The sequence below is a fragment of the Crocodylus siamensis genome, chromosome 5, assembly GCF_052110815.1.
Source record: "Crocodylus siamensis isolate JL-2025a chromosome 5, ASM5211081v1, whole genome shotgun sequence".
Taxonomy (NCBI): domain Eukaryota; kingdom Metazoa; phylum Chordata; order Crocodylia; family Crocodylidae; genus Crocodylus; species Crocodylus siamensis.
In genome coordinates this window covers 150,946,500-150,973,216 of record NC_143399.1, presented here as the reverse complement: position 1 = coordinate 150,973,216, position 26,717 = coordinate 150,946,500, and the positions used below count along the sequence as shown (strand labels likewise).

Below are 26,717 nucleotides of genomic sequence, written 5' to 3'. Positions count from 1 at the left end.
CTATGATTCTCATCTGTCTCACAAATATAAAAGCAAATTTAAAGGGTGGGATCTAGACTTTAAAATTGTCATGGTGATTATTATTCAGTCAAAAATATGCAATGAAAAGAGTAATTACATAAGAAGACATAATCTGCGAAATGTATCACCTGGTCTTTTTATTGTGACAAATACCTCCCTTCAGATTCATGTGCCTATACAACTTCTTAATGTTTGTCACAAGTCTCTGTGGTATGGTGGAAAGACAGGCCTTAATTGTAAATTTACACATGCTTTATTGCCAGTGCAATGGCATGAACACATTTAACAGGATTGTCATTCCAGTTAATTACGCTGATTTTGACATGTACCTATCGCACATAAAATTGATAGTGTCTTTAGACTAGTTAGTACCATTACAATATATTGCATCTTTCTTTCTCAGGCTAAGAATATCAAGGGGGTGGAGAATGTCAAGAGACAGAATGGCCTCAGACTGATTGAGCATTACTTTTAAATAGCAACGTCGCATTTTAGCAGAAACTTAGATAACTTAAAAGACAGTAAATTTACTCCATTTCTTCTTTGTGTTTTCCAGTCCTATGCCAACCCCTAAGCAAAGACAGGGATTTACAGTAGGCCTAACAGTGGATAAAACAGGCTTGGACTTTTTAAAAATCTTGAGCTGGTTTAGCACATGTACACCTAGGTATTGAGGCAAATGGTAGCACTTACTGAAGATAAGGAAAGGAAACAGAGTGAGGGAAGTATTAGAGGAATCCTTTCTGACAAGGTAAACTACTAGCTTTTAGGTCTTCCCTGGAGCAAAAATCTGAGTCTGTAAAATCTAGAGTGAATGATATGGGCAAAATGAATGAGCTGGAAAAAACAGCAACTCCATATTAAAAAAGTACAAGCTCACTCCTTGCTCTTCATGGCTATCAGTACTCAGATCAAAGCTGAAGTTAAAAACAATCCCATGCTGGAAAGGCAGATGGAAGTACATAGGAAACCGAATGCATTCTCCCAGTATAAATATTTGGGTGTTTCAGTGGGGAAGTGGAAAGATGTTCTGTATCTTCCCATCAGATGCATGCCTGATTCACAACCATGACAAGAAATTATTAGGCTGTTTGATTTGAGTTTTAAAAAAATCCCAATGTACTTGTATCCAAAAGAAAGAAACAAACAAGCCTCAAGCCTCCATTTCTGTCTCCTGGAGTGACCCAGATACCTTTTAAAGAAAAACAGCCTTTAATCATGTACGGTTACACACAAAAGGCAAAAGCATAGAGCAAAGTTTGGAAGAGATTTGAGCTAGTAGTAAGCAAAGAAGTATTTTAAAGTGACAGCACAAGAGGCTGGATGCATCAGAAAAGAAATGTTAATCAGAACTAGGGAAAATAGATTGATATAGAAATGGTTGGTGAAGAAGAGTTATTGCCATCACAATGATTTCAAATTTTAATTAATTGCTAGGAAAAAAAATCCTATTTTTTTTTCAATGGAAGTTTTCAAGTATGATGGTAGATTGGAGATCTTAAGTTGATATGGTCCCACAAAGAGAATACTGATTATTGCAACAAATAAGTCCTTAAGAGATTAACTCAAAGATGGGCATGAGGATTTATTAATTCTGGACAACATCTGAAGACTGTGTAAACGTGTTTATTTTATTAAAGAAGCATTATGGTTATAAAAAAGTTGTCTTCCCCCCCGCCGGCTTTCTCCTACAATGGAAATCACAATATTTTCAATTTTGAGCCCTTAGACCTATGGATACAATTCACCTTGGTAAAATTAAAGAAAAAAGTAATGTTTGCAATACCAGCATTATTTCAGAATACAAACATAATTGAATGACTAATTATAGTTATTCCTACTTACTTACATGGTTAAACTGAACCTCTTATTTGAAGTATAATAGGAATTGCCCCCCATCACATGGTACAGGCTTGTGGGCACACTGAGAGACGTTGCTTTCCTTTGGACATGAAGTATCTATTCAAATCAAGGAGGTGTATTCCAAGACATGGACAGAGGGACAGATTAACACATAGGCAAACTAGGCACATATTGTCTAGGGCCCTAGGCTGCAGGGGGGCCCTGTCCTTCCCCCTGCGATGGTGGCACAAATGATCCCATCGGCCTCCCTTCCCTTCCCTTCCCTTCCCCTCCAGTCCACCAGCCTTGCTGCCATGGCAGCTGCTTCCTAGCAGTGGCTCCCAGGCCCGCTCTCCACGGGCAGCAGCACCAGGGTGGGAAAGGGGTCTCGACTGGCCCAGGGCCCACTAGTTTGTGTGCATAAGGTCCACTAAAGAGTTAATCTGGCCCTGCATGGACATGGCTGAACTTCAGCCTTTTCTCCTTTTTTGTGTTTGAGCTCAGATTTTCTTTGTCTCCGTGACTTTGGACCTTTCATCTTATACCCTTTTTTTTTACTAACTTCCCAGTGAAATAAACAGGATGTTTATCTGAATATGCAAGATTTGACCTTTTGTGAGTAAAGGTTTTCTTTTAAAGTTACTGAAGTCCTTTATATTAGATATTAGACAATATGGGGAACCGTATGATACATTTAAGTTGAAAATTTAATACATTTTATCACTTACAGTAGTCTTCACAGATACTCAGTTCAAAGGGCTATATATTTTTATTTAATTCTGTAAAGTGAGACTATATGAATAAACAGTGTCTTTATTAATAGGGTTAAATGCCTACCACAAATAGCATTCACTATAACTCAGATCTCCTATTCTTTTATTAATGATTTTACAGGCAACATAAAAAAAAGAGTTTTGTGAAATAAAGGCCTATAGGCTAAAAAGTAGGGGAAGTTTTCAACCACCGTGACTTATGCAAAAGGTCTACACTACACTTACAAGTGCATGAAAATTCCTATCTAGAATGGGAAAGAGGCCTAATCCTGCTCCCATTCAAGTACCTAGCACATACAGAGATACCCTCCAGACAAAAAAAGAAAGAACAAAAAAACCCCAACAAACAAAACAAAAATCTGGAAACAGGTTGCAATGTTTGAACATGCCTGTGTATTTACTGAGGTTTTTTTCTATATGCAGTGCAAACCGACATTGTTGTTAAGAAAGCAAAAGCGCTTCTCCTTTTGCACTCTCTGAAAGCTTTCAACAGCTTCATTAAAACCCTCTTTTTTACTGAAAATTGTGGTCTGAAATATTGCTCAAAGCATTTCATTCTGTTATTAATCATATTAAATCTACTTTACTGCAACCAAACTGCTCTGTTATGTACGTTAGGCAAAGATCATTTTTGCCTTTTGGTTAGAACTCATTTTTAATATGACAACAGGGGGGATATAGCATCAGTGCTTTAAAATCAATACAACTATAAATTACATGTAAAAGGAAACATTGGGCTCTTAGCCTGAAACACTAGATTTATTATTGAAGTAGGTAGCTTCGTATCGATAGAGTACATTAGTTTTATAAAGAAAGAAAGAAGGAGACAGAGGGAGAGAAATCAATGATAACATGGGCTCACTGTTGCTTTTAATGCTGCATTTATAGTAACTACTTCTCACCTATTATTTTAACTTGTAAAATGTCACATTGAAAAATAGATAACAGCTACTGAATGCATACCTGCTGTTTTTCTCAGGCAAAATATCCACTGATTCATGTGTATAAACTGCAGCACAGAGATCCATATTCTTTTTTTTTAATGTATTCATTTTAATTAATGCAAAATTCCTCCTCTCCAGTTTGCAGTATGAATTTCTATCATCTATTCTTCATATTTGGTAGGCAGCACTCCACAGTAAATATGGTATAACAGACACCTTGGATCCAATTCTGTTCTCACTAAGGCCAGCAGCACAGCTCCCATTGCTTTCAATTAGAAATACCCTCCTTTCACTGCAGATCACAGTATATTGATCCAAAACCCACTGAGATCAATAGGGCTCGTTCTGCAGACTTCTGCTGGATCATGTCTTTCTGTGATTCTTTAAGAGACTAATTCCACTCCCAAATAAGTTTTGCCGTTGACCTCAACAGAAATAGGATCAAACCTTATGATCCTATTCCATGGATTAGATGCATAAGTGAACTTAGGCACCTATACCACCCTACTTGAGTCTGGAAAACAGTTAACATCAAAGGTGGATAGGTCCACCTTCTGGTCTCTGACTTTGTTTTAAGGCTAAGAGAGGTGTTAACATTTTTCAGGAACTAGAGCAGGATTGAATAGGATCACACTCAGGCACCTAAGTCTGTATGGACATCTAACAGGTGGACTAGGATCTGGCCGTCTGTTTCCACAAAAATTGGATGCCCTAACATATTGATCTCCAATCTTTAAATGCATCTGCATGTTCAAAGACACGTGACTCCTGCATAGATTGGAGTAGAACATTTTCCATCATTAATATTTTGTAAGATTTGATATCTTTGCTAGGTAAACATAGGATTCAGCAGAAGATACAGAGCAGATGAATGTTTTCATTCAGCTTTCTTCGTGAACAGTATTTCAACAAGCTTTACGTGGAAAGTCACACTAATGAGAAGAAAAAGGTGTGATTTAAAGCAAGGAAATTGCCCTCCTTGACAAGCTATTAGTCTTGGTGTCATCCTCTGATTTGCAGTTCCATAGTCCACAGGCAAGCCACCTGTAATAGGAGGTTGGCTGGCTTAGCTCCGATGGGAGCTAAGTCTGAGTTTGATCCAGAGTGGTTGGTGCCCTGGAACAAAGGTGTAGGCATCACTGGACTTTTTAAATCTGTGAGTTAAACTGATGTAAGCAAGGCTTATACTGCTTAAGGCACAAGTGCAATAGGGATGTCATTTATTTAGATTAAGATCTAGCTAAAATGATGCCTCCTTCTAGAACAGAAGTGGTCTTAGGTGCTGTGTTCACCACTCTAGTCCAGTCCTAAAGGCCGGGACTGTCAGCCCCTTTTAGCGCTGATGCTACTTCAGAATCATTGTGCTGACTGAAATACAAATATAAACTAGGAAAAATATATAAAAAATAAAATGCAAAACTACACGCGTTGCCCACAGGGGACACTATTTACCTGCAACATCCACTTCCGTGTTGGAGAATATTGTTCATGCTAATGTTGCTTTGCCAGAAGGAATTTCTCCAAGCTGACTTTTCTGCACAATGAAATATACATGCATATTTTATGACATGCAGTTTCATTTCCAGTCACTGTTATTTTTTACACTGTGCTATGACAGCCTGAGGAACTGCCTTAACCTACTTATTTTGTTTACAGCCCATCTTCCCCCTGATCTATTGGTGATACCTGAATTTGCTGGCAAGTCTGCAGGGTTGTTACTCATACACATTTTTATCAGGACCAACCAATGTGGCAAAAGAATTGGTTTGCTCCTGTAAGTGTAGTTGACAACTATTCTAAGAAACTAAAGTAGGTCTGGATCTTATTCCCATTAAAATCAATGGGAACTTTGAAGGCTTTGCTGGAAACAGGAGCAGGCTGTCGAACAAACAGCTCTGATTTGGGAGAATTTTTAGCTTTCATATTTCTGATTTCCAATTATAACTATTTAGGAATTCCTGCTTCTGAAACCCTCCACCATACTAAATGAAGGTAGCAAAAATCCCTTTGAGTCTTCTCAGAAGTAAGTGAGGAGCATTTGCAAATCTGTTTTTACTGATTCTTTCTATTTATTTAACCTGCTTTTTCTATATTTGTTGTGGATTTACATAAATGTACTTTCCAAACGGAAGCCTGCTGATGCCCAGTGGGAAATAAGCCCTCAACCTCTCAGTCTCTTTAAGAAGAACCTGGTCTCTTGTGTTTTCTCTGCTCTTTATTCCATGTCACCATAACTGAGTGACTACTGAAGATGAGAAAAGGTGAAGAGTCTGAAGAGGAAAGCTTCTTCCTTTGGTCTTGGCTTGACTGGGAATGATGAAAAACATATGGGCCATGAAAAAGTCCAGTCCAACTTTGTGTTTACTAAGCTCTCTGTAAGCTTCAACATCTGTCACCAAGTAAGCCCAAAAGGGGTGCCCATTGCAGGACCCTGATGGCACATCCAATCCCTCTTCTCCCGTGTACACTGCTGACTAGAATAGTGTTGACAGAGAGAAAGGGAGGGTTATCCGGTATTCAGTGATGGGTTTATTAATAGACAAAGGAGACCATAAGTAATAGCTCTTCACTAATCTACCTTGAGCTTTGTAGCTACCATTTGGGGAAAGCAGGGTTTCTAGGCAAATCATAATCCTGAACCAAATAGGAAAGGACCTAAGGACGTTGATGAGAATCCTGTCCCCGTCTCTGCCTGTCCCTCATGGTAGCGTCGCCAGTAAAGCATGGCTTTTCTTCAATCCCATTCTCTTTGAGCTCGGATCATTCAGTGAAATCTCAGCCAGGGAGCCCGAGCCCGATCAGGCTGAAATCTATAGCTAAATTCCCGGTGGTTTCAACAGCAGCAAGATCTGGCCGCCAGTGTTGAGACGAGTCCCACACCTCTTCTCATCGGTTCAAGAAAGTGCTGGAGCCTAGGAGGAAACAGCTAGTGAGAAGAGCCGTCTGAAGGCCGCCAGGAAGGGGGTTAAGGTCTAAAGGTAGAACCAGAGAGACTAGATCTTGAACCTTTGTGCACTGGGAGGGGGCGGGGGGAGACCCAGAGCCCATATCCCATGGACAACGGGCTTTGAAAGCTGGCTTGGAGACCCACTTTCGTGTACTGCTCACCCTGCATGCAGAGGAATTGTCCTTTGAGCAATGGATTGCGGGGCTGAGGACGGGATCCCATGGGCTCCCTGAGTAATGGCTCCAGGATCTGCGCCCGGAAAACAGGCTTGGACTTCTTCATTGTATCTGCAATAAGAATCTACCACGGCGTGAGCATAACCCCCGGTTGGCCAAGGCTTGTCCCAGGCAGCGACCCCGGCACAGCGCTGTCCGCCGCCGAGGGGACGGGGTCCTCAGCAGAGCGCTCTGGAGCAGCTGGGGTGCGGGGGGGAGGGGCAGCCCCGCCCCTCCCCCCAGAGAATGGCGGAGAAGTGCCACGGATGTCAGATGGAGCAGGATCGGCCCCTTTGGGCGGCTCTGCTTCTCCACTGACAACCGATGCGACTCCACATCGCCAGCGGGTCCGGGGAAGCGACCTCCGCCCGCGACCTGTTGGCTGCAGGCAATCCGCTTGTTAGATCCCCGGGGTCGTATTCCCAGGAAACAGGGCGCAGGTTTAGACCCCTAGCCCAGTCTTGCCTTTGCGGGCTGCTCTTAAACCTGCCTGGAGACAAGGGGCTGTAGTTCAATACACTTGAAAGGTGAAAAATAGCCCTGCGGAGGGAGATTGAGGCTTCTCGTTGTTTTCAGTCAAAATGTATCGTGTCCTGTATTTAAAAAAAAAAAATCCCATGTTGAAATCCCGACAGCACAAAAATAGCCACGCGGGAGACACAACACGGTCAAAAGAGGTCGTTACAAATATTTGAAATGTGCCCTATTTTCTGTTAATATACACGGTGTGACTAGTTGGGACTTCCAACGCTGCTGAATATTTATTGGTTTATTTACACAGAGAGAAGCGGCCTTAGAGCAGTACTTTACTCTGAGCTCTGCGGAAACATCTCGAGTTCACCCGCGATTCTGTTGCAAGGGAAATTCCTCTTGGCTGCAAAGCGCGGAGCCCGCTGTCCTCTCGCCCAGCCCTGCAGCACTTGTTGGTATTTATTATGACGATTCACAAAACGAAATTTCGTTAGTCTCCTCATTTTCGCCCGCTCCAAATCGAAGCCAGCGGTAAGGTTCATCGCTCTCTTCCAAATATTAACATATATCACGATTTTGCTTTGTGCTTTTAAATATATAGTTAGACTATCTTTAAATATCTTTCCCCCCCAAAAAAAAAATAATAGCTGTATTACTGTCCGGATTTTCTCTGAGTAGGCGATGCATTATGAATGGCCTAGCAAGCTGAAGTTCGGGTTATGACTTTAAAAAAAAATTAAATCAAGCCACAGCTAAAGAAAGAAATCACAGCCCAGACTGCTGAAGAAGCCCGAGCTGCTCGGAGCCCTAAAAACAGCGGGCACGGGGTCCCCCTCGCCTTCTGCGGACCTAGCACGTCTTTGCAAACACAAGGTTGCCTCCTCCTATGATTTTTCTAGCACCCAAACTGGACTGTAACTCTAATGATCCACAGGCAATAGGTAAACCAGTATGCTACAGGGATTTCCCTTAGGCTGATTGTTTGCTATTTGTCTCGGGGTGTTAGGGTTTGTTTGTTTTTAACTTTCTTGAATTGGGCAGCTTTACGCACTCTATCAATTTCATATCTTTTAATTGAACTGGAGCAAAGGAAATCTCCCCATATCCTGGCATCTGATCGCATTTGAGGTTGTTCGCCAGCCCTTTCTTTCTTTCTAATAATCAATAATTGTGATTCCCGCCACAGGATCAGATATGGCTCTGGAGACAACCCGAAACTGTTGTAAAATACGAGCTGAAACACACAGCATGTGGGTTTGCAGCAAATGGCTGGAAGGGATCAGTAACCTATAAAAATACCGCAGATGCTTTATCCGGACCAAACCCCGCTCAGATTACTCAGACCCTTTGAAGTTATCGGGCAGACTGGACTATTCACGTGATCAACATACACCCTGTTTGCCCCCAAATTCTCCAAGATGAGATGACACTTTTTTTTCGCACCCCCCCCCCAAGCTCCATTGATTTCAGCGGCCGTTCTGCGTTTGAAACCAGCGCAGCTCTGATCCGCAATATTTTATGGTACATCCGCTATAAAAGAAGATTCTTAGTGAAAGAGAGCCAAGAGCCATGGCTGGAGAGATGGGATGTTTGCTTTGGAAAGGGAGAAAGCAGGAAAACATATATCGTCGCAAAGATTTATCATCGCTTTAATTTTAACATGCTATGATATAGCTATTATTAATTTAATTATTTCCGTATGCTGTTTATGGATATATTATTTTATTTCCGGTCTAACTGAGCCAATCACTAAGTCAATGCAATAAAGTCCCCCCCCCCTCAAATTAATGTCCAAACTATTATGAATACGGTTGTTTTTCTTTAATCGAGTTAATGATGTGCTCCGATTCTCACCCGCAATCTCTGTCTGTCTGTTCGTCTGGCTGTCTCCGACCCCTACTGCTATCATTTCTTGTACCGCCTGCACCAAGTGTTACCTTTCGCTTCGTGCCCGCTCTCTCTAGTCTAAATATATTACTACTGTAACAGAAATATAGGACCTGCCGCAGATCTCCAAAGAAATCAAAATGCAAATGTCCAGAGTTTATGGGTGATAATTCCTGAGAACCAACATCAGAGGGAAACCGCTCCCAAGCCTATACCCAAAACGTGAGCTGCCATTAGAAAAGGGCTAATAAATTCCTAGTCAGTATGCATTTATGCAGTGATTACGTGAACTTTGACCCCTGGAGAGTTGCCGCAATTAGCTGCAACGTCCACTACTTTTCCAGATCTACATTGCTTGGACTCCTTATTTGTGCAAACGGTGGATCAGGAGGAAATCAAAACACACGCTACTGAGCTGCTTCCACCATTCCCTCCTGCTTGGTTTCCCATAGGTAGATTCAGAATTTAGGACTGTCACTGAAGCCTAAAGAGCTCTTCCATTAGCTCTTGTCCAGCACTGTCCTTGAAAGATATGCTGCAAAAGACCGCTTTAAAATTCATGATCTCTTCCTGAAGGGTTTATTTCGAGAATTCATGCCAATCTATGTTAATTGGTGTTTCATCCAACATTAATTGACAGCGTGAAAACCTGGGGTGGGAGGCGGGGAGCTCTGCCTCTGCAGAAGAGAAGAAAGTGTTTCAAGTTTTTAGTAAACATGGCTTAGCAGAAGAATAATAGGAAAGTTGGAGCTCGCGTAGGGAGGGATGAGGCTGTGATTGTTGCCTTTACCAGAGCCCTGAGATAAACCACTGAGACTCATTCTAAAGTGACCCATCACTGAATTCATTCCTGCTTGAACTTTCGGTGAACCTAAGATTAAACAGGGGTGAGCAGCTAAGCAGTTTGTTGTTAGCTGCCTTTTCAACAAGCCTTTCAGACTGAGTAAATATTGATCGGCTTCAATCTGATTGCCCCAGAGGAAAACACTAAAGCATCTCAATAGCCTCCAAAAGTAAACTTTAAAGGTGAACAGCAGAACCGGCTTAAGTAGGGGAGGAAGATGCTAAACTTCGTTTGCCATGTGGATGCATTGAAGCTCGGGAGCGACAACAGCGTAAAAACAAAGGCATAGGAAGAGATCAATTTAAAAGAGCCTTGTCAAATCATGTTTTGACCCTTCACGATTTTTTTTGGCTGGCTCTCCCTCGCAGAGCAATCGCGCCCGGAAAATCGGTAGAATTTTTTTTTATTCCTCATCCCCTTATTATTGGTTTATCGAACCCAAATTCTAAGTAAATGCGAGTGTTTGAATTTCCTTGGATTTCATCGATTAGGGCGACAACAAGATAAGCGAGGCTTTCCTTTTGGAAAAGCAGAGGGTTCTTCTCAAATAAATCGCTCGCCAACAGCTTGGCACCGTGACAGCGGGGGCTGAAACATTTAGGGGCTTACTCATTGCTCCTCTTTCTGATACATTAAACCATCAGCGAGAGGATCCAGGTTACACACTCAAATTCCAGCACGTTCAGATACGGTTTTCGATGTTGCAATCGCTTCCCTGGCATGCATGTACCACTTGAAGTCAGGCAGGGCTCTGGAAGAGAGCCATCTGTTCTGCTTTGTAGCCTTACACTAATAAACAAAAGGTACAGCATAAGCCAGGCGGGAAAATGAAAGAAATATCTGCCTCTGCTTTGAAGTGCCCCTGCATTCACAAGAACCCTTTGGTCAGCCCTGTGCTATTGCAAGGTCTCTCAGCTCTTGATATGGCCGACGCGGCTGCAAATCACCACTTGTTTCTTTTGACACTGAAGTGAAGAAAATGCCGTTGATGCTCCATAGAGCCCCCAAGAAGCATCGAGAGGTTTATCTGCAGCTCAGGCTTTGGAGGGGGAGGAAGGAGGGGGGATGCCCAGCAGATGTGCAAGATGTTATTTGTTCGGGCTGAAACTCAAATGACACCAGGAGTCTTACACGACATCACACGTGTCTTTCCTAACATGTCTCTACTTAGCTTGGTGACAGTGCAGGAAAGGGCGTGGGACATGTTTCATTGAGTTAAAAGCACTAACTTAAATCGAAAACTCTGAGAATTTCCTGAAATTACTTTCAGGGACTAGTTTTTTATTGTTATTGTTACTACTATTCTTCCTATTATTATTAGTGTTGTCGTTGTTTGGAAGAGGACGTGACCACTTGGGTCGGTGGAAGGTCCTGGGCTGTTTTGGCAAGAGCACACTACCAAGACACCTGGAGATGGGAGATCTCTGAAATAAGAGGGGGAAAGGAGTAAAAGGTAGCGCGAGGGTCACCTTTCAAGACACACCAATCACCCAACTTGCCAGGTCTTAATAAAGTGGTGTCCCTGGCAATTTCGAGGGAAGGAGAATGCAGTTCTTGAGTCACCTTTGTCCAAGGGCTAATGAAATGTGAATCTCTCGCATCTTGGCCTGGGATGTGAAGAAAGACTGGTTGAAGACGGTTTCTGCGTTTGAAGCGGGCTGTGTTTATATATGTCAACATGCAGTTGGAGGTGAAAAGGTTAGCACTTGACCCAGGAAGTTCTCGCATTTGTGTTTCAAAAATAGATCTGGTTCAGAAATGCCCTCCTGCTGTAAGAGAGGCGGTTTTCCTATATGTTGGAAGGAAACGTTGTTAATATTGTCATCATAGAGCGCGCGCACGCACGCGCGCGCGTACACACACACACACACACACACACACCAAACAGGCTGATGCGATACCGCATACTGGGCACTGTGGAAAGGACACACAGGAGTCCTGGCCTCCGCAAAACAATGGGTAGGAGAAAGGTCTTTTATTGAATAGCATCTCGAAGGCCACGCCAGGAGAATAAGGAAGCTAACTAAGTAGGTGATCAATGACGTCACACATGCACTAAAACAACGTGTACCTGAAACTTGAATATATTTATTACAGACATTTTAGGACCCGTAAATTCTGCTCTGGATTCCATCACTCACAGAACCGCAGAACCTTCAATGATTGTACAGGAAATCAGAAAGATAGTTAGCTCACAAATGACAACTGATAGAACTCAGTGCACCTTCAGTACAGCAAAGCATTGTGCATCATGCAAAGTTCCATACACGAATCACAAAAAATATACATTCATTTGGCCAGTCATCACATTTACGATTAGGCTGTAAAGACACCGAGTCGAAGGAAGGATTACTTTGAAAATAGGAATAGGTGAGGTATTTGGGGGGAGATAAAATACCGTTTTAGGTCCAATATAATCCAGCGCAGATTTCTGAAGGGGGGAGGAGAGGGGGAGCACACCAGTAAGGTTTACAAAACCTAGTGCAATTGAAGCCTTCTTCTGTCCCATAAAAAAAAATGGTGCTACAATTCGAGGTATCTGATTGCAAATTTAACTGATATCATCAGGTTTACCATTATAAAATTGGATCCAGTTTTGAGAATGTACCCACCCTGCTTAATCTAAACATCATTTCTAGAAAATCTGTAAAAAGATAAAGCTCTTGGACAAAGTATTTACAACCAACAAACGCATACACATGAAAAAAGAGAACGCATTAAATTAATGGATGAAAGTTCTATAACTCGTGTAAACACTTTCAATAGTGCATCTCATCATGAGGTCATGTACTCTGATAGCTTTGTGTTTCTGTAGGGGAAAAAATATAGAAACATCCTTGCAATTTGGCTCTCCTGAAACAGGGAGACCCTTATAAATGTGCTAAGGAGACAAAAAAGAAAGCACAACTCCTGCTGGAATGTAAGGAATGAATGTAGGACTAGTTAATTAAGTGGTCATCAAAAACTGACTTTAGAACCCGTGGTGTTTAGCTCTGCATAAAATAAACAGCCAAGGGAATTTCTAAACCCAAATGCTCACGGAACAAGTTATTTGAACGTCAGGATGACCCGAATATTTAAAAAAATATATTTACTTTAAATCAATGAGGGTATGCTAAAGATGTAGCTATAGGGTGGGGCCCAGGGATATCTCAGTTTGAGGTAGTAAGGACGTCTGAGGTAGAGGAGGCCGGTGAAGGGGTGCACGGGGATGAACTGGACTTTTCTGATGACTCTTCTGCTTTCTCCTCGCACCCCGTGGGGGTAGCAGGGGAAATGGGTAGCAAGCCCTCCTTCTCCCTTTTCTTCTGCTTCATCCTACGGTTCTGAAACCAGATCTTCACCTGCGTCTCGTTAAGTTGCAGCGAAGCAGCGATCTCCACCCTCCTGGCCCTGGTCAGGTACTTGTTGAAGTGGAACTCCTTCTCCAGCTCCGTGAGCTGCTTCGTGGTGAAATTGGTCCTCACCGTGTTGGGCTGCCCCACGTAGCCGTACTCTCCCGCCTTCCCTGTGAAAAGCATAGGGCAAGTTTAAGCAAGTGCGGTGATTTAGAGGTGACATAATCAATGTGTACACACGAGCAGAGCGATATGGAGCAGGAACTCCTCGGGATGCGGGGGAGCCCGGCAGTGAGTGATGGAGTGGGTCGTGCTAAGCCGGAGCCAGCCACTAGTGTCAAAGGAAGCCCGATGAGTGGGCTATGAGTCGCAAGACATATTACCACGGGGGCGGAAATAAGAGCCTGGACTGTCATGATGGCAGGGGGGTGAACCTGTCCGCGCTGCCTTGCCGGAGATCTCCTTACCTGTAAAAAAAAAAAAAAAAAAAAATCCAGATAAACAGGAGGCCAGGGGGAAGCACAGGTTGGGGGGGGGAGGGGCGCTCTGCCTTGTGTCGGCTGCTCCAAAACAGAGAGAAAGAGGAGAGAATCCCCCCCCCAAAAAAACCAAACTTTGATTGCGACTGACCTGTTTTAGGTGGGTTTCTTTTCACTTTCATCCAGTCAAAGGTCTGCGCTGGAGGCGAGGTCTCTGCGGAGGGGGAGCGCGCGGTGTCCGGGTGGGTGGCGTGCAGAGGGGACAGGGGGTGGCTGTACCCGGCCAGGGGCAGGCTCTGCTGCTCGGCTCCGTAGGAGGGGTGCATGTACGGGGCGGGCCCCGCCGAGCCCGCGGCGTAGCTGTGCTGGGCGGGGTGCTGCTGGCCCGCGGGAGGGGAGATGTTGCCCGAGTACAGCGCGGGCGCGCACTGGGGGTACCCGCCGCTGCCATCTGCGTCCTGGCCGAGGGAGTAGGGGCTGTACCCCGCGCTGAAGTTCTGGCTGCCATATCCCGGGCCGCAGCTAGGGTGCGAGTAGGACATGCCCAGGCTGCCGGGGTGCTGGTAGGCGCCCGCCTGGGGGTGGTGCGGGTGCGGGTGCGGGTGGGGGGGGCTGATCTGGACCCCCCTGCCCACCAGGAAGCGCTCGTCCCCCGGGCTGCAGCCATTGGCACTGACCGCGCAGGACTGGAAAGTTGTAATCCCGTGCTCGGGGTGGTGGTAGGCGCGGGCGGAGCAGGTCCCAGCCTCCCCGCTCAGGAGGGGATACTCGAGGAAGGAGCTCATCCTCGCCGTGTCCATCTGTCACGGAGTGACCGGGTCTTCCGCGCCCCGGGTGCCCGTGCCAACTTTCTCACCTCCTCCATGGGGCCAGGAGAAAAGCGAGATGGATGCACAGGGAGCTGGGGACACGTGAGGGCCGCAGCCAATGGCTGCGCCTCCTGCTAAACTTTCCCAGCTCCTGCTGGTGATGGATCACCGTTTCAGTGGCATTTAAATCCCGAGCGCTCCTCCATCAAGGTGACGCGCAGCCACCACCACCTCCCTCCCCCGCCCGCCCGCCGCCCGCCCCCCCACGCCGTGCATTGGGGCTTCCGAGCCGGGGCCGGAGAGACAGTGCGCGCCCAGGCGCTCAGCCCGCAGCAGCCTCCGGAGGGGGCACGGGGGGGCTGCTCCTGCCTGGATTTACAGGGCTGGAGGACGCCGCCTGCCAGGTAAGCCGGGGCCGCAGCCGGGCGCGGGGCGGTGCGGGGCTGCTATTGTTGGCGCTGTCAGTGCAGCCAGCCCTCTCCCCCCCCCCCCCCAATCCTGCGGCTGCCTCCGCGGGGCCCAGCTGGCTGGGGCAGGGGCTGCGCGCAGGGCAGGGCAGGGCGGCGGCGGGGGGGGGAGTGTCCCCGCGCTGCGCCGCCAAGAGTTAAAGGGGTTGCGCAGCCCGCGGACATTAGCATGGCAATGAGGCGCCTGGGTCATCGCCCGCCATTGTGCTGCGGGCGGTGCCTGGCAGCCCGCGGGGCTCCGTGTGCCCGGGCAGCCGCCAGCTCCCGCCGCGGCCGGGCCGGGCTGTGCCACGCTCAGCCCCGCGCGCGTGCACACGCACGCCCCAGCCGGCCGCCGGGGCAGCTCCGCGGCGCAGACAGACGCAAGCCCCGGATGACACGGCGGGGCGGAGGGGAAGGGGAAGGGGAGGGGGGAGCGGGGCCCCTGCCCGCCTGCGAGCCGCTTTGTCATGGGGCGGGAGCGGAGGGAGCCAGCAGATGGTCAGTGGCGGAGGCTCCCGGGGGACGCCCCCCAAGATGGGCTCAAACTTTCCCTCTGTCCAGCTAGGGAAAGCCGGGTCCGTGTGCGGGGGTGGGGATGGGGGTTGGTGTGTGCGCGCGCTACCACGGGCACATGCAGACAGGCAGGGCCCAGGTGCCGTGGGTCCACGCGTGGTGTGGATACCGCCCCTGCCTGTGCCTGCTCAGATGCACACGCGGGGAGAGGACCCCTCGCCCGGGCGCAGCCCCAGGGAGATGCATAGAGAGAGATGTGCCCTGGGGGATGCTGCAGCTGCCTTTCTGCCAAGTCTGCCTCGGGGGGGAGGTGCTGGGGGGAGGGGGGCATGCAGGTGCACTTCAGCCCTGCCTTATTTTGCCTTGGCCCCCTGCCCGATTGTTGGTTTCACTCTCAAAGGCTCCTGCCCCCTGGCTCTCCCCCGCACCCACTACCCCCCCACCGCCGGGATGGGCTTTCCACAGCCATCAGTGCCCCTGTGCGGCCACCCCCGCGCGCCCCCCGCACCCCCAGCCCCGCTCTTGCCACTGGGAAGCGGGGGGATGTCTCCCTTCCACCCGCCAGGCACAAAAGAGCCGCCCTCCTCCCCCCGGGCTGCTCTCCCGCACCGCCGTGAACGGGCCAGGGCGGCTTGGAGCCATTGAGTTACTCAGACCTTTGGCTTGGGGGGGGAAGGGGGGGATTCCCTGAGATGCACGAGGCGGCCTGCACTCCGCCTCTGTGGCTGCAGAAGGGGCTGGAGGGGCACGTCTTCCTTTGCCTGCCCCAGCTGGGTGGAGATCAGGGCAGAGGCAAGCCACTTGGGCCGCTTACGAGAGAGCTGGCTCCCCCTACCACCCCAGGCATTACCCCGCTTTTCATCACTTGCTCCCCCCAAGTCCCTCTCTCAGCCGGACACCCCCGCCGCAGCCCGGCTGCCTTGCACTCGCTTTCCTCGCCACGGTGGGGAAGAAATCCGGCCCTTTTGTTACATTGTCTCTGCTCCAGAGCCGCACAATGAGGTGGGGGAGGCAGAGCAGGGGCAAATGGAGACCAGCCTGCAGAGCAGGGCTCTATGCCAGCTCTCTTCCCCCTCCCGCCGCCCCCAGCCTCACCCTAGATCTCAGGAGGTCTCGAGGGGGGCATCTCCAAGGCACTGCTGCCCTCCCGGTGCCCTAGGCGCCACTCTGAGGCTCTCCCCATTTCAAGTCTCTCCCCCCAGTCTTTTGCCCCCAGCGCCCAGACAAGTTTCGGGGCTTCCCCGGGAGACAAGCGCTCCGCCGAGATGTATTGATTTGCAAAGCGATCGGGGAAGAGGGTTCAGGGCGGCCGATCTCTCCCTAGGACGTGGCCACCTCCGGGCCCGGGGTGCCTGCAGGGCAGCGCTCCAGCGGGATCTGAACGAGTCCAGCTAAACAGGAGTTAAAATCCCCCCCAGGCGGGGGAGCGAGCCCCTTTTCGGCCGAGAGAGCCGGAGCAGGGAGAGGGAGCAGGAGCAGGCCGGAGAGGTGTGCCGCACCCGCAGCCCAGCCAAGCTGTTGTTTTAAAAGAGCAATAAAAATGAATTATGACTAAACGCCTTCTAACTTAATGGTTTTAGACGGGGATCCCCAGCCCCGGCACATACGTAAGAGGGTTTTTATTTGTGCATGTGTTCCTGCAATTGATCTCTTTGATGACATTCTCATTCAGAGAGAGAGTTTGATTTATGAGGCTAGGAAGGATCGCGGCCAGCCCTTCTAGGCATTACCCACGCGGCCCAGCTCCACAACGTGTTGCAGAGCGGGGAAACCACCCTCCTCGCAGCGAGAGGACATCAAGTGCCCCGCGCAACTGGACGCCTCGCCGGCCAGCTCTCCCCGCGCACAGACGCAACACACGGGGATCCCCGCCATCGCCGGGCTCTGGGAACCGCGGCGCTCCCTGCCACCATCTGTTGCTTGATTTTTGGCCCTGGCACTCTCGGCTGGGTTAAAATAGCGACGGGTCTTCCAATGCAATCCTCCGTGGGGGTTTTATACCGCGCCACGAACGGGGCAGCGGGCCGCCGAGCGGGCTCCACTGAAATTTAAACGAATGAAGCAAGAGTTTGGCAACCGCGAAGAGGTTTAGGGAGAAAAAGCCTCCGCAGAGCCCCGGGAGGAATCGCGTTAGCACAGTCTGCAGCCTTCCGAAACTCAGCCCTATTCCTCCCCCCCCCCCAATAATAACACTTGTAATTTTTTTTATTTCTTTTTTTTTTTTGTAGGTTTGTTTTCTCGGACGCGTTGAGCACATGGGAGCTAAGCAATCGCGCACTGCGCTTGTATTTTTAAAGAAGTTTTCCTTAAAACGAATTGTTGGACGCACGGAGGTTTAGCTTGGCGATTTCTAACCAGCCTTTTCCTCCAGCAAGAGGCCAGTGTCTCTAGCCAAGCATTCCTGCCATTTCCTTTGGATTATATTTGGTCTGTAACGGAGAAAGCTGCACGTTTGTTTGGTTGGTTGGGGGTTTGGGGTTGGTTTTTTGTTTTTGGTTTTGGTTTTGGTTTTTGTTCTGTTACAGTTTAGAAAACCCGAAATTTGTATTCACACGCAGATAATAGAAGCTCTTCGATATATGCCCAGGTTAAAAGGAGGAAATCGTGTAAGCTTTGAGCGCAGGCTTTATACTAATAATTATTATTGCTTGTAAGAATCCTTTCAATAAAGAATTGGAATGTGCTTTTTTCTCTCTAATAAATATGTCACGTTACCAAAAGGAGAGAGGTTGTGAGCGGATTGTTTAATTTTATTTCCGAAGTTAAATTAGGAGAGGGAGGAGGAAAAAAAGCAGCAGCAGCAGACCCGTTAGATTACCAGTGGGGAGGGAGAGAGAGGGTGGAAGAAAAAGAGAAAGCTACTTGTAGCAAACAAGAATTTATTCTACCAAAAATACTTATGACAACGCATCCTAATGCAATACAAAAATAAAAAGAAAGTGACGATACAATTCTATATGATCACTTTCTTACAGGCCTCAGATATTGCTTTCATAGAAGGACCTAGGATGTGGCTAGGTTAAACTGAACACAACTAAAACTCCGTAAGAAACGGTAAAATGGCTCTCCGACACAGCAAAGGGAATTAAGAAACAGAAAATACTGACCAGGAAAAAGGAAAATAAAATTAAGTCATTTCAAAAAGGAAGGCAGAACCCTTGGCGAGAGGAGGTCTTGACTTTTCTCAGTAATTCAGGTGCTGCAAGTCAATTGTGGTGAGTGTGTCTGTAAAAAAGTCAAAACTGTCAGCAGAGATATCTACAGGACTGTCCAGAGATCCTGGCAAACTGGGGGAAACTGCATCTGAAAGCTGTAGGCAGGAATCTGTGGAGAAAACGTTAAAGTCCTGTAAAGAAGGGACATCCAGGGCCTCAGGACTGTCATTGTTCAGGCCAGCTGCACAGTTCTGGGCCATTGTTGATAGGCAGTTCTGAACAGTGGGTGACTGATGCTGAAAATGTTTCAGATTTTTCTCATTGCTTGTTAAAGGCGAAACTGGGAAACTTTGGGACTCTCCATTGTGTACATTCTGAGCCTGCTGTTGAGATAGTGCATTTTGCTGAAAAGTGTAACCTTCCCTTTCCAAAAGAGCCCCTGAGACATTATTGAGGGCTTGTTCAAAGAGGGATTTCTCCTCTTCCTCTTCTGCTTTCTCGGTGTCCTCTAAACTCTTAAATTTCCCCTCACTGTTTTGGTTCTCCTTACACTGGGTCTGTCTCTTGTGCTTCATCCTCCTGTTCTGGAACCAGACTTTGACTTGTCTCTCAGTCAAATCCAGCAAGGCTGCAATCTCGACTCTCCTCGGTCTGCAGAGATACTTGTTGAAATGAAATTCTTTTTCCAGCTCCAAGAGCTGGGTGTTGGTGTAAGCCGTTCTCAGCCTCCTGGAGCCACCGTTCCCACTATCGGGGATTTCAAGGGAGTCTGCAAAAAGCAAAGCACACAGGCAAACAAACAACGCCAGATAAATGCACGGGCTGGATCGCAACCCCCAGGCGCCCTCCACTCCGCGAGGGGGGAAATATATAGGTATATATAGCATAAAATATCAACTGCAACAAAATGGCCGCCCTTGGATGCAGTAAACCCATTGTGTTGCTCTCCTGTGCGCCCGGTGCTGTGGATCCCTTTCCCCTTCAATAAAATCATCGCACCTCGCTCCCAGACCTCCCCACACCAGAGCAAACTTTATATTAGCCATACTACAATTTATAATTAATGCATCAGCTGCTTAGCTGAGCAAGAGCAATCTATCACTCTTCATTACTGTCAAATATCCTAACTCTAGGACAGCAAGACAAGGGGAGGTCAGCTCCAACTCAAATAAATCATCCCGCATTACACAAGTTGGGGAAAGTTGGGGGGCTTCAGAGCACGGTGGAGCCCGCCAGCGCCTTCCCTCCTCCTCCGCCAACCCATTTCCAGTGCCTCCCAGTTCAGCTGGGGAAAATCCAGCAGATCCAGAGGGAAAGTCTTTGAACTGACCTTTGTGGCTCAGGCAGGCTGGTCCAGTGGCGGAGGCTGAGGCCGTGGCGAGCGGGAGGGCAGTTTTCTTGGAGGCTTTTTTCTCTTTCATCCAGGGGTACTCCGGAGGCTGCAGGGCGCCCGTTGGCACCGGGCTGCTGCTGCTGCCATTGGGGCTCTGCCTGGGGCGGCTGCTGCTGCCGTGGCGAGGGTGGCTGCCTGGGTTCAGGCTGGGGATGGTCTGCTCAAAAGGAGGAGGAATCAGTGTCGAGTGTGAAAGCGTCGAGTTCTTGATTGATGAACTTTGAAATGTATCACCGACAGGGGGAAAAGATGTCAGGCACTCAGCAAGCGATGGCTGACTATTGATAAAACCAATCTCTCGCTCAAATTCGAAATTCATGGCCTTCAACTCGCAGCCCCCTTGGAGAAAAAGTTCCCTCTGATTTCGGGGGCTGTTGGGGGGGAAGGCCCGGGCGAAAGGAGAGAGAGAAGAAAAAATAGATCATAGAAGATCGCTGGTGGGGTGTTTTTTTTCTAATTCACTGATTACAGCCGTATGGGGACCGTGCTACTATTAAACTATTGAATTCATGGAGACAAGGTTGAAATTGGACCGAATTGGCTGTCACATGATTGCCTCTGCCCAATGACAATTTGGGCTTTAATCAAAAGAAGCCACTGTCTGTTTGATTGATCCAAAAAAGTCGGGAAGGAACGCCTCATTGGGGGCCAGAAAGGCTTTATTTACACTTTTTTAGGGGGGAAATCCTAGACCTGGAGTGCTCCCCTTGGCGTCCCCGAGCGAAGGGCTCGGCGTGGGGTGCGCGGGTTGGTGTGTGCCGGTGGCTTGTCCTGCAGACTGCCGTGTGCCCCCCCCCCCCCGCCTCCTCCCGCACACTCCTTCTCATTGTTTGGGACTGTCAGGAAAACGCTTTGCACCTCACAAATCATTTAAGCACCTCAATCTGACGCCTTGAGTCATTAACAAAGTAATCCATTAATCTTCAAAGTTTTGACACCGCCGGGCCCCCACATAAGAAGTTGCACCCAGGCAGGACTCGCAGGCAGAGAGCCCTCCTTTTTTCCTGGGGAATAGCACTTCCTCGAAACTAGTGTCTTGCTCCCGAGTTGGCCTCTTTTCTCGTCTTTTTTTTTTTTTTTAATTGGCTGTACAGTATGGAGAACAATTGACCGCCGATCTCCGATCCCATTGTTTAGCTGGATTTTTCCTTTGCAGCCTCGCTCCTTATGGGAAGACTAAGCTAGAAAGGAGCTTTCTGGTTCCTGCCTTCCCACTGCAGTTGACTTCACAGGAGTGGACCGTAAAAAACAAAATACAGATTATATAAATACACAGAAGTATATGCGCTGTGAATTATTTTTTTTTTCCCACAAACTCCAGGGCATTAGCTAGATTCGCGACCGCTGACCTATTTTGCTTAATAACCGTAGTAAACTGGGTCTGGTGAGTATTTTCGATTCCAAGGAAATGTACTGGAGACGAGTGTCTGAATGTCTTTTTTTTTTTTTTTTTTTAATGTGGTAGGCAAGGAAAAAAAATGCTAGCAGGATTGTAATGTGAATAACTGTACACGCTCCGGGAGCATTGGCTCTGTTCGCAGTCGTTTCAATGTGCCACTTACTGGACTGATTACATGCTCTGGTCTGGCACAAGCTTTTTTTTCTCAAGCAAATCCAGAAGAGCGATGAAAATGATTACGAGAAGAGAGCGGATAATAATAATTAGGATGATGATGATGATGATGATGATGATAGCACTGCATTGGACACGTCTGAAGTTCTCCTTTGCTCAGAGCCCAAGCCAGGGACTGCGTTTCCTGTCGTTATTTGTATTCAAGATGAAAACTGGAAGATCTGTGCCTTGTAAAAAATATATGTATGTGTGTATGTGTGTGTGTGTGTGTGTGTGTGTGTGTATTCTTATGTAGCCCACAGAGCACGGCGGGGGCTTGGGCTTGCCTTTACTGTTCCAGCCATCACGAGAATCTTTGTAAGTGGCTAAAATAATAAACCGATCAGTAGAGCTCCAGTCTGTACAATGTTGATCCAAAATCCTAGGTTTTCGCTTAATAAACCCACAAGCTGGAAGGGACTGGGAGGGGGGAGGGGTTGGGATATTGTTAAGTCGTTCTTTTTTTTTCCCTGGGTTGCTTGTTTAAATAAAATATAGATCGAGACTTGTCATTTAATCCCTAAAAAGGGGCTGCCTTACAAATATAGATGCTGTTGGAAAATGCAAGGGGTTTAATTTTCTTGCTTTTACTCCAAACAAAGCTCTGGTGATGCCTGCGCGCGATCAATCTTGTCCGCCAAAAGGTTTGACAGCTACTGGCCCTTATGACCACATTTAAAGCTTCTTGCTCTTTCCAAGATCAAATGTGGCCGAGAAAAGCGGGAGAGCAAGAAACGCAAGTAAACAGGGAAAAGGGCTGCTTGTAAAATGTGCTTTCACAGGCTTCTCAGGGCTGTGCGACCAGTGCAACCCGGTTTTACCTTAATGGTGCCAACTTTGGATCTACTTTCACTTGAAAACGTTGCGATTCCCAGTAGGAGGATAATATTGGGATTAACAGTAGGCTGAAAGGGAGAGGCTTGGAGTGTAACAAGGCTTTGTGAGTAAAACCTGTGTGGGTGGACGTATTCTGCACATTTTTCCTGGTGGCCGATCTAATACAAAAACCACCTGGAAGAGACCTTTCTATGGACGGGAAACGCCGAAATCTTGTAAAAACCAACTGCTATGCTTGTAGCAATGGGTTTTAGCCGGCAGCAGTCTTTTAAACTCCAGAACGTTGTTTGCAATGGAGAGATTTAAAAATTGCATCCTATCTTTGCTGGAAAGCTGGGGAAAATCACTGAACTTCCGAAAGAGTGGAAGGGGAATGGGAAATCCTCTCTCTTTTTTTAGCATGAACTTAGTTTTCTGTGCTGAAGCAGCGACACGTTAAGATTTCTATCATTTCCTTTGATTTTATTTAACCGGTTTACAACAAGGGGTGGGGGAGGGCGCTGGTTTTAAACGAGGAAAATGTCGCCTATAATCTTTTATCAGTTGCCAAAAGATTCTTTTTTCCTGTGTCAAAATTAATAGTCAGTCGTTGGTCTGTATTAATCATTAATTGCAATTCAATCACCGATATCAGACGGTAGCCAGCCTCTTTCCGTTTGAAGTATCTCCGTGTACAAAATAAATCTGTATAATATACAAAATCCCTTTCTGTGGCTCCCAGTGTTATATGTATTTATGCAGAAGAGCTCTATGCAGATGCATGGCTGCATTAGAGTCGTTTCAGCATCAAGCAAGGATGGATCTCGGAACAAGATAAAGACTAAAGATTCATAATATTTCTGAGAGACCAAAATGGCGACATTTTTTTGCTGTGCACTAAAAGATACAGATGGTGAACAGCGTAGGTTACTATCTCTGCGGTATATGAGTATGTCTTTGTACACATACATATACCCATATTTCACCCTCGTCTATTAGGGTCCATTCTAGTTTCAGCTCTCAAACTTGAAATTAAAAACTGTGGACGTTTGGGAGGTTTGCAAAAAAAAATACCTGATTTGAATACGTGAAGTCTCTTCTCTGGGTTGTACTTTATAGAGATCCCCTTCGGATTGTCCTTGCAGTGGGAGCTATTTTTGGAAAGGCTGTTGTCCAAAGCCATTCGGAAAGCAAATATTCTGAAACATTGCTTTCTTTTCTTTTATTATTGGAAAGCTAGCGAGCTCCCTCATCCCCTCCCCCATCGGGTCCAGAAAGGGGAGGAGGTAGAGCGGAGAAGGAAGTCAGAATAGCAAAAATGGGGGAAAAAATACAAAAATCAGGTCATTTTAGTAAAGAAGGAGAGGGGACTATACGAGACGGATGTGTTCATTTTAAATATTCCCAGCCACATTTGGGATCTTGATGACGGGCCTGGGCTACCAGGGTTGCTCCCAAGTCAGTGTAAACAAGCCGCAGTAGCTCTTTGAGGGCTGCTTCTCCAGGGCTGGGGTGATTGATGGTGCTCCGCACCGTCCCCCTCTCCCTTCCGAATTCGTGCCAGCCAATTATAATGGCACATTATTTTATTCTCGGCTCTGTTTGTCTTCACTTGGTCCCCTCCCTCTTCCCCGCACAAAGTAACAGTCCCCGGCTTGTCTCTTTCCAGCGTGGGAGGAAAAAGTGTGGGAGTAGAAAGCTCCCTGCTTTGCCCAGGCCCCCAGTGCAGAGGCGGAAGGGGCCTTTCCATGGGAAGGCTGGGGAAGAGTGGGCTCCCTCGGGGGGAAGGAAAAACCGAGAGTCCAACATGGCGAGAGGCGAGAGAGCAGGGAGCAGGCTCCCGAGCCCAGCCGCAGCCCGGGCACCTGAGCGCTGTGCGGGGCATTGCTGCTGGCTTTGTTTCTGCCCGGCTCAGACACGAGTCACCCCGCCGCCGCCGCGCAGCTCAGCACCTACTGCTGCGGACACAAAAGGCGGATCGCTGCCATCCGTGATATTTTCAACGCCGGAGCTGTCACAGCTCATAAGACACATTGGGATTTACCGCTACACAGCAGGTTTTAAACCCTGATAAGCAAAATCGCAGAAGCTAGAGGGTCCTTGGGCTGGGCTATGGGAATCTCGTGTATGTAGAGACCCGGTGGCTTCCTCGTCACATGATGTGCGGCTTTTTTTTTTTTTAAGCAAATAATATTTTCTTAACTCTTTGTTATTCAGAATAAAAACTTTATTTTTTTCAGAACGTGAGCAGCAAGGAATGTATAACTTTCAAAACAAATCTAGTGTTTTCAGGTTTACACATTTGCCGTTTTGCTGGATGTTACAAAGCATTAATTATTCAAATTGTGATCTATGTCTCTTTTTTTTCCTCCCAGATCTTATTGCATCATTATATTTACTTTTTCATAAAGGACTTAGAGTTTCCTTCCAAACGATATTTCCTACGTGTGCCAATATGCCATCTAACATACGGCCTCCTGAATATTCAGGGTACAGAATTTTTTTAATATATATATAAATATGAACAGATGGGGATAAATAAAATTTTAAACACTTAGATTATTCAATGTTTGCAAAAAAAATATAAATAAATCTGAATGTTCACCAGCATACACACATTGAAAGACTTACACGTATTAATAATTGTCCAGGGAATCCCTGTTCAAGCGCCTTTGATGTCTTTCTCGCTATTTAAAAGAAGTGCAATAAAAAAAATTGCTTCCCCGCGGGATCAATCATGTACGAACAAATTCACATTTCAGAATCATTTGTATAGAAAATTTGTTCATATACCCTGTTTTGATAAAAGTGTAGAAGGTAAAGTATAAAGCCTATGTATACTCCCAAAGCGAGACACAAGGCTACAGTTCAAGAAGATAAATATTCACTATTGAAACTATAGAGCAATTCAAGCAACAAATATTGCTACGTCACAGAAACTAGAAAACGCTTTTACCAAAGGAAACAAAACAAACCCAAACAAAAAACCAAAACAAAACAAAAGGGGGAGGGCCTGGAGGGACGGAAAGTACTTTAAAAAAGTTGGGGGACTCCACGTTTCACTCAGTAACTCCTGTCTATTACAGATGCGTGAGTTTGGGCGCTTCCTGAATTCTTCCCTGAGAAGGATGGTGAGAAGTAAGGTCTGTGTATGTTGGGTGTGGATCACAAGGTCCATGGTGGTGATTGTTGGTCATTGGGCCAGCCCCACTGTAGTCCATGTTGGCAGAGGAAGGATGAGGGAGATGAGTTAGACCAAAGATGGAAGGGCCAGTATTTGTCATGGTCTCCACATAGTTGCCCCCCACATAGACGGGGCTTCCCTGTATATGTGGATTCCCATAACCGTTGCCTTGAAGAGGATGAGTATCATATTCAGGAGTAACCGCTGCTGTCCCCGTGTATCTCTTTTGAGGAGGCGGGCAATTATTGAGAGGAGTCGGATATGATGCAGGGATGCCATAGGTGTTTTGATGAGGCTTGTTAAATGATGGAGGCGACTGGGGCTCGTAGGGAACACTGTTTACTAAAGAATGCATAGAGTTTAGATACCCCCCAGCAGCGGGAGGTACAGGACTTCTGCTTGGGGACTGTCCTCCTGAAGAGGTCATCATGCCCTTTCCCTTTTGATCCTTTTTGTATTTCATTCTGCGGTTTTGAAACCATATTTTGATCTGTCTCTCTGTGAGATTGAGCAAATTAGCCATCTCTACCCTTCGTGGCCTGCACAGATATCTATTGAAGTGGAACTCCTTTTCCAGTTCTACCAGCTGGGCACTTGTGTAAGCTGTGCGTGCTCTTTTAGAGGAGGCTTGCCCTGGAGGGCTTTTATCACCAGCGCAACTCTCACCTATGTAAATCACACAAAGAATACAATAAGCATGGTGGAACCTGAACACAGCGACCAGAAACAATGCCTGTCCAGACACCATGGCTAGGAGTGGTGTCTGAAGATTCCGGCTAGCTGGCCTAAGAATATCCCGGTCGAATAAATCATTCTAGAGCTAAAACATACGGAAATACAAGCCTTAACTATCTCACGATGATTTCCCTTCACCATGGAAGTGGCACTCCATGACTATAGCTGCCTCCATTAACAACAACAGCAAATACCATAATTTCCCTGAAATAACATTTATACAAGACAAGAAGATGCAAAAAAAGCGAGTAGCAGGAATTCTTCATGCACACATCTGGCTGTTCTTTACA

The 26,717-nt window shown here is 46.9% G+C and overlaps 3 protein-coding genes and 1 long non-coding RNA gene across 9 annotated transcripts in view; 1 reads left to right on the top strand and 3 right to left on the bottom strand.

Moving 5' to 3' along the window:
• Positions 1–11,904: 11,904 nt before the first annotated feature.
• HOXA1 (homeobox A1) lies at positions 11,905–14,570 on the bottom strand. 2 transcript variants are annotated; one of them, XM_090046687.1, is made up of 3 exons: positions 13,913–14,570; positions 13,666–13,749; positions 11,905–13,452 (listed from the first exon to the last, which is right to left on the bottom strand). In XM_090046687.1, exons 1-3 carry the CDS (start codon positions 14,559–14,561, stop codon positions 13,097–13,099), a joined length of 1,089 nt encoding a protein of 362 aa, XP_089902813.1. In that variant the 5' UTR covers positions 14,562–14,570; the 3' UTR covers positions 11,905–13,096. The 2 variants fall into 2 exon arrangements, with proteins under 2 accessions (XP_089902813.1, XP_089902814.1); XM_090046688.1 differs by lacking the exon at positions 13,666–13,749.
• A 267-nt stretch (positions 14,571–14,837) lies between these two features.
• On the top strand, positions 14,838–18,215 carry LOC149864758 (uncharacterized). The gene is made up of 2 exons (XR_016442269.1): positions 14,838–14,974; positions 17,761–18,215. It is a non-coding gene; the product is annotated as an uncharacterized LOC149864758 (long non-coding RNA).
• A 71-nt stretch (positions 18,216–18,286) lies between these two features.
• Positions 18,287–24,590, bottom strand: HOXA2 (homeobox A2). The gene is made up of 2 exons (XM_090046685.1): positions 20,018–24,590; positions 18,287–19,456 (listed from the first exon to the last, which is right to left on the bottom strand). The coding sequence occupies exons 1-2, from the start codon at positions 20,397–20,399 to the stop codon at positions 18,717–18,719; spliced, it is 1,122 nt and encodes a 373-aa protein (XP_089902811.1). The 5' UTR covers positions 20,400–24,590; the 3' UTR covers positions 18,287–18,716.
• Positions 24,591–24,713: 123 nt separating this feature from the next.
• HOXA3 (homeobox A3) overlaps positions 24,714–26,717 on the bottom strand; it is a 43,793-nt gene continuing 41,789 nt past the window's right edge. For all 5 annotated transcript variants that reach the window (XM_090046680.1, XM_090046682.1, XM_090046684.1 and 2 more), the window contains one exon: positions 24,714–26,358. In XM_090046680.1, coding sequence (XP_089902806.1) covers positions 25,589–26,358 — 770 coding nt within the window. In that variant the 3' untranslated portion in view covers positions 24,714–25,588. The remainder of the gene's footprint in view (positions 26,359–26,717) is intronic.

Bases quoted from the DNA above. Each gene is read 5' to 3' on its own strand.
- HOXA1 (XM_090046687.1), bottom strand. From the start codon at position 14,561: ATGGACACGGCGAGGATGAGCTCCTTCCTCGAGTATCCCCTCCTGAGC. The intron at 13,750-13,912 runs GTCAGTCGCAAT...TTTTTTTTACAG, and splicing joins AAGAAACCCACCTAAAACAG to GTAAGGAGATCTCCGGCAAG. The intron at 13,453-13,665 runs GTAATATGTCTT...TGCTTTTCACAG, and splicing joins CTCTTATTTCCGCCCCCGTG to GGAAGGCGGGAGAGTACGGC.
- HOXA2 (XM_090046685.1), bottom strand. From the start codon at position 20,399: ATGAATTTCGAATTTGAGCGAGAGATTGGTTTTATCAATAGTCAGCCA. The intron at 19,457-20,017 runs GTCAGTTCAAAG...TGCTTTTTGCAG, and splicing joins AGCCTGCCTGAGCCACAAAG to ACTCCCTTGAAATCCCCGAT.